The sequence below is a fragment of the Aulostomus chinensis genome, chromosome 17 (genome assembly GCF_037954235.1).
Source record: "Aulostomus chinensis isolate RoL2024-O1b breed Wild chromosome 17, RoL_Achi_v1.0, whole genome shotgun sequence".
NCBI classification, from domain to species: domain Eukaryota; kingdom Metazoa; phylum Chordata; class Actinopteri; order Syngnathiformes; family Aulostomidae; genus Aulostomus; species Aulostomus chinensis.
In genome coordinates, this window is record NC_141336.1 from 26433429 (window position 1) to 26445254 (window position 11826).

Genomic DNA, 11826 nt, shown 5'->3' on the forward strand with positions numbered 1-11826 from the left:
GAATTTTTGCCAGTAAAACCTTATTCACTTGTGACAAGCAGCTTGTGTAGTAACAAGGTACTCTGGAAGTACCCAGTACTAGTACTACACTGACGGCGGAGTAAACTTTGGATTTCTGGACAGAATTCTTGAATTCCCATCTGCTCGCTGCAGCAGTGATGTTCTCCAGCTTTGCTCCTGAAACAGAACCTTCTGGTGTTCTCGAACATTTGAGACCGCGTGCGTGCGGGGACGTTCCTGTGTCTCACTTCTCTTTGTTAAAACGATGAACGCCCCCCCAGCTGCAGACACGCGGGGGTCAGACCCTGGATGTGGGCTGGAGGAGTGACGCGCCGGTAGGAGTCGAGCTCCGCTGCAATAAAGAGCTGAAGGAAGCCAAGAGCACAGAAGAGAAACAGAAGGAGGGAGAGAGAGGAGAGACAGAAGAAGGGAGAGAGAGAGAAGAAGGGACAAATAGAGAGACAGAAAAGGGAGAGAGAGAGAGAGAGAGACGGCGGAGGTCCTGCAGCATCTCAGCCCCTCACCACCGCCGCCTCGGGACCAGCATGCCGCCGGCTCATTAGCTCACCCTCCCCGAGGACCAGGCGACTCAGCGGGCCTCCACAAACGGAACCTTCGGCGGGACCTCCGAGGCGCGGACGGTGAGGCGAACGCATTCCGGTGAGTCTCCATCTGAATTTAACTCTTCATCATCATCATCATCATCCAGCAAGAGTTGTTGATAGTTCAGATCGTTCTTATTTGATATTAATACACGAAAAACCCAGTTTTACTTTCTTACAATATTTGTTGAGTGGGGGGGCGCAGGTGTGTCAGCGCAGGTTCCCAACCTCAGCTCCAGAACTCTAGAATCATTACAATCAAGACTGGAAACATCTGGCACTCTGGAGTTCTTGGCGTTCCCGGGTGGAACATGTTAGTTCCTGCTGGTGGACCGAGAGTCCGGTTCCAGTCCTCCTGCTCAGCGTCATTTTGAGTGATGGGAGCTCTCTGGTCCTGGTTCTGCTTCCCGTTCAGAGAGGAACCCAATTAATGAGTCTTTCATTAGTCCAAGTAGAATGAATCCGTCTGTGTTGGACCTGAGGCCCGTGAGCAGGTTTGAGGGATCGAACCAGCGGCCTGGTTCACCAGCTCCGCTCAGGAGGGACAGCAGTCCCCCTGGTAATTCTCCATCTTCAGAGATGCAGTAACAGTACACAGCAGTACTCCCTCCTCACTATTTGGACCTGCTCTTTGTTGCTTTGTTTTGTTCTGGACCTGATAGAAGTTTGTTTCTGTAGTTTAATGTATAAATACTTCAACTGGCAGATCAGTGCTTTCAAAGTATTTCAGTCTGAAATGTGGAGCAACACTTGGCTTGTAAACTAAGTGTGTTAGTACACAGTGAATACTGGCGGTCGGGAGCAGCTCACTGCAACTCACCTCAGAGTCACGTCGACATCCATGAGTCGGAACTCCAACTAGATTCAAATGGGATTATTTTCAGTAGTAGTAGTAGTAGTAGTAGTATTTACAGGCTGAAGTAGTTTTACTTTGTTTCTTGTTTGAGGGTCTCCAGGTGAGTGACAGCGCCGTAGAAAAACAGAAGAGCAACTGAACTGAAACAGCAGCGAAAATGTTTTTAAGTGGGACATTAAAATAAGTGTGTGTGTGTGTGTGTGTGTGTGTGTGTGTGTGTGTGTGTGTGATAATAAACCGGTGTACTAAAGATGACGCCAAGCACCTGAACGTGTCACAGAAACAGTGAACAGGCTCCTTATTCATGGTCGTGTTGTTGACATCACATTGTTCAGTTGGTTTTTATTTGTGAAGGAAAAACCAGTTCAGAAGTTCCTGGTGTGAACCTCGACGGCCCGAGCGCGCCGGGGTGAATCAGGCAGGTCTGAGTGGGAGCTGATCACATTAACACCGAGGCGAGAGGCCGCCGCCGCCGCCATCAGGCCCTGCAAGGCGCTGAATCTCACAGCGCCGGCTGAAGCCGAGCGGCACACGGCCGGCGAGGGCTGCAGGCCCCCGGTACATCTGCGGACATCAAAGGGTTAAAGGTGAAGCTGCTAATGACCTCCTGAGTAAAAGTCAATTACTTCTGCCTGCTGATCAGAGAGGAGGAGACGGCGGGGGGGCAGTCTGAGCCTCACTGCTCCTCATTACAAATACTTACCCCCCCCACTATAATACCTGTTAAATGAGTTCAGCTGCTATAAAACTGTTGGTTAACAACATTTTACTAAGAACGGGTGAAAGTGAGGAAAGTCTCACGAGCGTTCAAACGACTCAGGTTCCTCTGGTACTGCAAACTACTTCATGCTTGAGGCTCAGGGTACTTCAGTGTACTTCAGCCTGCTTCCTTCTGGTGAAAACTTCATCCATGTTTAAAGTGGTTATTTGTTATTTTACAGTGTGAGTCACGATTGTTCTACTACGAAGACAAATATTAGAACTAATGATCAGAAATATTGCAGTATTCCTCATTAATCACTTTGATTAGATCAAGCTGAAGAGTTTGTAGTCAAACTCATCAGCCAATCACAAGCTGGCGTTCAGTTACATCGCGTGTCTCCGTCACCTGGTCACGTAACGGGGACACGATCAACTGTTTAAGATCATTTTACCGCACAAAAAGGAAACGGCATCAACAGAGTGTTTTCAAAAGGCTGGTCAATGTCGGCCCCCACGCCTGGTTCTGACCCGAGAACCCTCCGGTTCCTCAGGTCCTGCAGCACCACTGCGGCGTTCTAACAGTATACTACTGGATCACTCCTGCTCAAGCAGTACTTTGATGGTAAATGTGGCAAATGTTACTACTGTATTAATGGTGTATTAGTGACGATCTGCTCAGCAGAGGTGCAGCAGCGACAACAAACAGGTTGGGAAGGTGTGAGGGGGCGTGGCCTCTCTCCTGTCCGTCACGTCTGTCTCAAACAAAGATGCTCTGTTGTCTGTTGTTGCTGCTGCTGATCAAACCTGATTTAAGAGCTGAGGGCTGGTGGAGGACGGCTCCAGGCATGTAGGGAGCAGGAAGCACTCACACACTCTCACACACTCTCACACACTCTCACACACAAACTCACACACACCAAGTCACACACACACTCATACACACACACAGTCACTCACACACACACACACTCACACACTCTCTCACACACACTCACAAACTCACACACACCAAGTCACTCACACACTCATACACACACACGCTCACACACACACACGCACTCACACACATGCACTCACACACTCACACACACATGCACTCACACACACACTCATACACACACGCACTCACATTCACGCACTCACGTGCATTCACACACACGCACTCACACACACACGCATGCACTCACACACACGCACTCACACACACACACACGCACTCACACCCCCACTCACACACGCACTCACACACACGCACTCACACACACACGCACTCACATGCACACACACACTCACTCTCACACACCCCCACTCACACACACACTCATTATTATGGGTTCACCTTCACTGACACATACCACACATGCATGTCTTAGTCATCTTGTGAGGACCGTCAGTGAGAGACGTATCCCTCTCGCCTCTGTAGTTACTATAACTCCATGAACACGCCTCAATACTCTGAATCAGATTGGAGGCAGTGTGTGTGTGTGTGTGTGTGTGTGTTTGTGTGTTTGTGTGTGTGTGTGTGTGTGTGTGTTTGTGTGTGTGTGTGTGTGTGCACCTCCTCTTAGTTCACAGAACCACAGAGGACAGCCAGTTCTACAGCTGGGGTTGGTGAGGGGACCTGCAGGAGAGTGTTGGAGCCTGGTCCTGGTCAGATGGATGTTTCAGTGTTGGGGTGGGGGGGTGTCTTTCTAGGGTCATTCACATGCATGCAGCCTTAATGAGCTGATAATGAAGCTCCCTTCAGCAGCTTGATGTGTATTAACCCCAGATGGAGCTGTGTGTGAGTGTGTGTGTGTGTGTGTGTGTGTGTGTATGTATTAATCTACATACCGAATACGCGCCATGAATCAGCAGGGTGGGGGAGCTCCTGGGGGGTTTCGTTGTGGTTTCTCTCGCTTCATCTGTTTTCTCTCCTAAGGTTAGACGATCCTTGAGCCCCATTCATGAGTATTTTTTTCACCTTCAAAGTAACCTTACAGACAGGAGGTACAGCCTGTTGGCTCCTCCTCCTGGAACATTATCTATGTGACTGACAGTTACGGGAGCAACACCATAGACGTCAACACCCGTCAGACTTTCACTCCTCAGGGCAGAAAAAGTCTGACAGCATGCGAGAACACCTCTGGGGCCTGGTGATGTTAACCTCATGTTTGTGTGTTAAGTAGAGCTCAAGTCAAGCTTTGGTAAACTGAGTTTAGCAAAGAGTAGGAAGAGCCGAATGATGCTGGTGTGTCCACTGAATTAACTTCTCAGACAAAGATGTAAAATGTCAAAGACCAGCTGCCTCCCAGTCGCTGGTCTCATCACGACTAACAATCACAATAATTGTGCGTTTGTGCAGCAGCAAGTGTGATAAATTGTTGTGACTCCGACTGGTGGTTCTTCATCTGCTGGTGTTTCCTGTCTCCAGACAACCTGCTGGGTCTCAGCCATGGGCAGCAAGACGCTGGCAGCTCCAGTGCCCCTCCACCCGTCCTTCCAGCTGGCCAACTACTCCCTCCTGCAGAGCTCCACAGGCCTCCAGCTGCCAGCAGATCACTTCCACAGCATCTACAGCTTCAGCGCCCTGCACGCCATCCACCTCCACCAGTGGACCCTGGGTTACCCACCTCTGGCCCTGCCCCGCGGCACCATCTCCAAGCTGCCCACCCACTTCTCCTCAGTGGCCTCCATCCCCATCTTCCCTCACCTCCTGCAGCCCAAACAGGACTCGGCGGCGCTGCTGAGCTCCAAGAACAAGCCTCGCTTTGATTTCGCCAACCTGGCAGCGGCGGCCACCCAGGAGGACCATCTGAAGGCGGAGGACCTGAGCATGACGGGCGTCGCTGCAGCAGCTGCAGCCGTGCAGGCTTCATCTCACCACCCGAGCTCAGCGGGCCTGGGTTGTCTCCTGGACGTGACCAAACTCTCCTCACCAGAGCGCAAGTCCAGCCGAGGCCGGCTGCCCTCCAAGACCAAGAAAGAGTTTGTCTGCAAGTTCTGCGGTCGCCATTTTACAAAATCCTACAACCTGTTGATCCACGAGCGGACGCACACAGATGAGAGGCCGTACACCTGTGACATCTGCCACAAAGCCTTCAGAAGGCAGGACCACCTCCGGGACCACCGGTGAGAAACCCCGACAGGCTCATCACAACAGCTTTGACCGTGTCATCCAAAGGTCCAAATTTCCAGGAATATTGAAATTTGGGAACTTTCCATGAGAATGTATGGAAGTAAACTGTATATGTGGGTCATTTACACTGACACACAGACATAAATATGGAGATCTCCTCTCTTTGTTAGCAGACACAAACACACGCATTTGAAAAATGACATTGTTGACACAATAAAAATCCTTTGCTTGCTACTAGTTTACTCTAAGCTGGTGGACCCTCTTCACTGAGGTCACACACACACATTAGCGTTCAATACAAAATAGTTCAAAACACTTAATTCTCATGGACTGTTTTCAGCTCTTCTAAAAAGTAGTCAAAATTCCCCAAATTCCTGAGTTTACAGCAATACTTTCAAGAACTCGCTGAGGTGTTTCTCCCTCCTCCATCACTTCTTAGTGACTCCAGAATGCAGGAAGAACCAGCCACGTATATTTAGCTTGAAGCTAACAGACACTGATGCTAACAGCAGCTAAACTGTCCAGAAGCGTCTGGTCACCACCTCTCCAGGGGGTCTGGTGTGATCCAGGTCTCCTTGATCCTGCTGGAGGATCAGGGATCCTCTAACACCTGGACTGGTGGAAAAAAGTAACTAAATTTAATTGAAATTTGGTGCTCAAACTAGAAGTCATCTTTCAGTCTCCGTTAGCTTCGAGCTAAATGTACGTGGCTGGCTCTTCCTGCATTCTGGAGTCGGTAGAGTGATGCAGGAAGGAAAAACATCTTTGTGAGCTGAGTACTCCTGTCAGTGAGTACTCGGAAGTCAGAATACACTCTTTGGGTGAAGTTTCATTGTAACTTCCATCCTTTGCTTTACCCCTCGTTGTCCAGCGACGTAGCGCGGCCCGACACGGGTCCCCTCAGCATACCGGCACAAGATGCATTCGGGTGCCGTGTTGATCTGTAGTAAACTTTAAGCATAAAAGTTCTGGATGTTGTTGTATTCTGCTTGAGAGTGAATAGAAGATACTTCAAATGAAGCGGCTGAAATGTGGAAGAGGCTTCATTAAACGAGTGGTACTTTTTAAATTTACAAACCTACTCTGACCTCATGCTGAACTCACAGTATGAAATTTAACTCTGTTTTCAGACTAGAGGTCAGGTCATTCCACCGCGAGCCCCCCATCAGAACAGTTAATAATCCCATTTAATTTATGATCATAAATCAAGTTTATGCACTGATCAGCAGCCGCCAAGCTTGTCAGATCTTTGATTTATCATGTAATTAATATACTTAGGCGCTATCTTCATCGTCATCAGTAATGTGACGTGCAGCAGCAGGTTGTTTAGCTCCGTTAGCTGCAGCAGGTGCCAAGGCTCCGCAGGTGTGGATCATCAGATTACTTCATCCCACCGTCGTGGTCAGAAGCCAAATGAAGACCCCATCAGCTTCATCGCTAGCTGGTGCTGAGCTGGTGGATTCTTCAGCACCTCCGTCACAGTAACAGCTGTTGTGGCATTAGAACGGGAGTTGAGGGTTCCACGCTGGCTGCTGGTTCTGCTGCTGTGCTTGTGGGTGTGTTTGCACACCACAGTGAATGTTTGAGCTCGACGAGGAAAGTTGAGTGATTTACCTGACATGAATCAAAGTCAGTTTGGCAGAAAAATAGTTTTTGTGTCACCTGCATGAATGTGACAGTTGAGTCATGTGCAGTCAGATCTGTTGACTCACCTCCAAGGTGTGTGTGTGTGTGCACGCGCGTGCTTGCGTGCGTGCGTGTTTGGAAGCTCCACCCCTGGCTGATGTCAGACTCCTCATCAGTGTACCTGCACCTTCGTTCATCTATCACACCCAGAATGTTCCGTCTGAATACCCTTTTAAGTGGTACACCCTTAAAGCGATACTTTATCCAGTTTGTCTGGTATAAACCGGGGCTCCTTAATCCAGTTTGAGGATCAGTGATCCACTAACACTTGGACTGGAGACCAGAACTAACGAGAACCCCTTCGGTTCAACACCAAACCAGAAGTGTTGTAGTGGATATCAGCTGCAGATGGAACATGGATCACATCCAGAAATTAGCCACAGTGGTCAACATGCTAATACAAATGAAAATAAAGAGGAAGAGGAAGTTTTCAGATCTGAGCTTATAAATATGGCTGCTACAGGTCATGTGATCTGGAACTTGTAGAAAAATAGTTATTTTAACATCGGGCCAGGCGGCTGACAAGCAAGTGTTGTTCTAAAAGGTTCTAGATGGGAAGGTGAAGATGTTCGTCTGGAAGACTAACTGGCTGCTGTGTGCTCTTCATCCCTGCAGGTACATTCATTCCAAAGAGAAACCCTTCAAGTGTCAGGAGTGTGGGAAGGGGTTCTGTCAGTCCAGGACTCTGGCTGTCCACAAGACTTTACACATGCAGGTCAAGGAACTTAAGCCAGCAAAGATCAAGTGACCGAGTCTCAGTCGGATGGGACAGGGACACTGGAAACAGGACCAAAGACAACTGCAACCAAAGAGGCCTTCATCTCAGAGCCCCCTCCTCACAGGTTCAGTATCCCACCAGCAGACCCAGAAAGAAGTCTGAAAGGAGAAGTGCAGAACCCAGCGGGGGTGTGGGGCGAGAAGTGGACTGCTGCTGAAGCTGAATAATGAGTAAAGCCATGATAGCATAGACACAATTTCCTCCTTTTCAACATCACATTCCAATGTTATTTTTGTACAAATGCATTATAGCATAAATGTATTTTTGCACTTTAATCTGATTATTGATTATTTACATATATCACTGGATTTCTTGAACTTATTTTCAAAATGAATAATCATTTCTAAATAAAGTATTTTACAGTAAATGGACTGTGTGTTGGGGTTGCTTGATGATGGTACAAGACACAACATGATTTACTCCAATCACAACGATCACTGATATTGATGTAATCAATCAAAGCTGGAGGACCTTCACCCTCCCCGGATGCTACGATGGCATCGTTGGGCCGGTGTTGAATTTCGTTACTTACACAATTTGCAAACAACACAACATGACGGCCGTCACCTATGAGGGCGAAGCATCCCGACAGTGACACTACAACCACCAGGTCCACCACAGTCTCCGGAGGGTTGGACATGGCAGAGCTGCAGGGACTGATAGGGTTATGGTCCGCTGGGACAACAGACACTCCGCCGGTGGAGTCGGATTCTGTCACAGAATGATTCAGAGGAAAGTTATGGAGGGAACAACCAGGACCCAAGAACCAAGAACAACCAAAACAAGTCTTCACGGCGGGCTGGACACCAGACACCCCACAGTCACAATGTGACCGCCGCGACCACAACGCTATTATCACCAGTCAAAGTCTCGTCCTACCTGAGCAACACAGCTTCAATGAGCAGCAGTGAACCTGGTCTTGTGACGTGTCAACCTAACAGCAGGTCCTGGAGAACCTGAACCAAGAGCAGGTCTGCTTGTTATCTCCAAAAACACGACTATACAAACTGGCGTGAACACTTGCTGCGATGTTCCCTTCAGCCTCTTATCATCATATTCCGTTTGGAAGGCCTCTGAGGGCTTCTGGAGGCCGGTTACACCCAAATAATCCCTGACACAGGTGACAGGTAAAACCAGCACAGCAGCTGGTGCCAACCAGGGCCAGGGTCCAGCTGCAGCTTAGCCACACAAAACAAGCCTGGACATTGTTCAGAGACTGAAGTTCTGCACAACTGCTTGCAACTCAATGACGACAGCTGACAAGGTTTGAAGTGTTTACACTCAACAAAGCATCATGATAATAAAGGAGAGTCAGAGAGAATATGTGGATGTGTATCAGCACCAGGAAATACAGCCAGATGTGTGAAGAGGGAGGGGCTAGTTGTGGTAGGAGGAGCCAACCACCTCAGACGTTAGCTAGCTGAGCTCAGTGCTTCTGCTGGGCTTTCTGACCAATAAGACAACTTATTGTTTGTTCTTGGAACTTTTTGAAAACTTTGGGTTGCTTGGTTGCCGTGGGAAAACAAATGCAACAATTATAATATCTGAACCAAGCAAATGAACTACATGTGTGACTACAAATCTGAGGAATCCAGTTTCAATATCATAAACTTTTGTCTTGTGTGTGTGTGTGTGTGTGTGTGTGGCATGCTGGAGGAGGGTGGTTCGTCCAGGGGAAGGAGGGGAAGTGAACGGATGCTCGGCTACTCACCATTTTTCCCTTAGCCAGGAACTCATCAGTCTGTCAACTCTGTGAGAGGCCAGGAAAACACACGCGCGCGCGCACAGACACACACACACACACACACACACACACACAGCTGGTGCGATGGCCGGGGACGGTGTACGTGACATGAGTCTTGTCAGGTTGTGGGACAATGGTGTCCACTGGCAACATCTCAGACCTGACTATTGGCCAGAGCCAGCCGGGGACAATGAGCGCCGCCACCAGAGCCTGCTGGGACAAGAGTCGCCGTTTTGGACATGTGATGATGCTGTAAGACACATCCCAGTTCAGCTCTGCGTCACGATGTTGATGAGGCATTCTAAAGTGTATGACATTCTTGCTCTGAGTTCTGAGTTTGGTGATCATTGCTGTGTGCTGAGACTTCCAGGGAAAAGCTCCTTGAAGCTGAGGGCTGAGGTCCAGGGTGACTTCATCCCGCTCCCCAGCCGCACCATCCTGCCTGGATCGTCACCAACTTCTCTACCATTAATCCACAACAATATTCAACAGCTTTTTTGTTTTGAATCCTTTTTTCACTGATATTAAAATGAAATTAGTGAAATTTCACAATATTTCACACTGGCTTTATTGTTGACCATATTGTATCCCATGATGCTTTGTGTTGTCAGTGACACCAAAGGCCTCATCTGTTTGTCACATGAAGCGTCGCTCTTTGCTTTCATCGGGTGACAGAGCTTTGAGCTGGCAGTGCTCCTGGCGTGTCACTCTCCATCACCAGAGCGGAATTCTCATTAAAGCTGATGGAACTAACAAGCTTTCCTTTAACTCTTTATTTTCTCTGTCTCTAGTTTTAGTTTTCATTTTTATTTTTCTCCCATCTGAACATTACATGGTGAGAACTGATTGAGGTTCTTTTGTCTTCTGTGTCAATAATCAATACATCAATCACGTGTCATGGACACCGGGCCAACGTCACGACTCAGGTGAACTCAGGTGCCATCAAGGCGAGTTCATCGCGTGTATCGATTTATCAGCTGCTTGAGTGCATCTTCCTTGAGGATGAGCAAGTAAAAGCAACAGGCTCGAACACACACACACACACACACACACACACACACACACGCATGTTTATACGTGTGTATGTGTACATACTGTATATATAAAACACACAGGGCCAGAGGGGGAGCCGGTCAGACCCACCTCAAGTCCACGTACCCTGGGACACTGGGAGGTCAGCACCAGTTCAACCTCATGCTGGAACAACAACCATTGCTCGTGAAACAGAAGCACAAACTTGTTTTCTACTCAAAGTGAGAAAAAGAACAGAAACAAAATGAAGGAAAACTTCACCTGTCATTTATTCAACGGGGAAACTCCAACACGCCTGAGAGAGACAACAGTCAACCGTTACATGTGTATTTCACCCAGTAAAACACACTCTCCAGGTACTTCAACTGCAGTACACACAGTAATCTCCTGTGAAGGATCTTGGTACGAGATGTTCAGCAAGGCTCTGAGCGCCATCCAGCAGCCTTGGCCTGGCTACTACTCTCAAAGTAGTCATGATGGTTGTCGTAGTAGTACTGCTGGTATCACTACTCGGAAGTATATCAGGTACTCGTCGTCTGCTTTAGCGGATGTTTACGGTATTAGCTCAGTGAACCCCCCGGCCTTGGCTCTACCTCTGTGTCCTCTGGGGGAAATGTCATTCACTGCTACTGTCCTAACTGAATGATTTAGGAGGGGCGGCGGGGGCCATGGGGGGGGGGGGGCCTGCTACATACAGTAGACGTGGCTCTGGGCCACTGACACCTTTATGGTTTCCGACTGGCAGGGTGAGATGGAGGGTGGCAGGATGGACGCACAGTGAACTGACAGACAGAGAGCCAACAGGGAGCTGTGGTCCACCCCCAGCTTCCTGCAGCTTGGGAGGAGAAGGGAAGGAAAAGACAACAACACCCCCCCTCCCACGCCCCCGCCCCGCCCTGCAACAGTTCGAGAGCAGGACGACACAGCAGGTCAGGAAGGTGAAACTAGGTCCTGATGAAAATCACTTCCACATGGTAAATGGCCTCCTGGCCCTTCTGGTTCTGCAGACGGTACAGGACTCAGTCTCAGCTGCCACCGGGGGGTGGGGGGCTCACGGGCAACTCTTGACTGAGCAGTCACCCGTATGACACAACAGACCTGCCAGAAGTACAGGGATCAAAACCCAGGGATCATCTGGGGGTTAGGGCAGTTTATCTGCCCACATCAACAACAACAACCAAAGCATCTTCCCAGTGGCCACCACACCCAGCAACCCCTGGCTTTTGTCTGCTGTGGGACCAACTGTCCTCGTCCGTCAGATGGAAGACATGCAGCTCACAGACGGAACATCAAACCTCATCTCATCAT

At 49.0% G+C, this 11826-nt stretch overlaps 1 protein-coding gene across 2 annotated transcripts; it reads left to right on the plus strand.

The window, feature by feature from the left end:
* The first annotated feature begins 307 nt into the window (after positions 1-307).
* osr1 (odd-skipped related transcription factor 1) lies at positions 308-8104 on the plus strand. Of its 2 annotated transcripts, none has more exons than XM_086182581.1 (3): positions 308-660; positions 4574-5271; positions 7580-8104. In XM_086182581.1, the coding sequence occupies exons 2-3, from the start codon at positions 4595-4597 to the stop codon at positions 7710-7712; spliced, it is 810 nt and encodes a 269-aa protein (XP_086038707.1). In that variant the 5' UTR covers positions 308-660; positions 4574-4594; the 3' UTR covers positions 7713-8104. The 2 variants fall into 2 exon arrangements, with proteins under 2 accessions (XP_086038707.1, XP_086038708.1); XM_086182582.1 differs by lacking the exon at positions 308-660 and adding an exon at positions 1908-2045.
* Positions 8105-11826: the final 3722 nt, after the last annotated feature.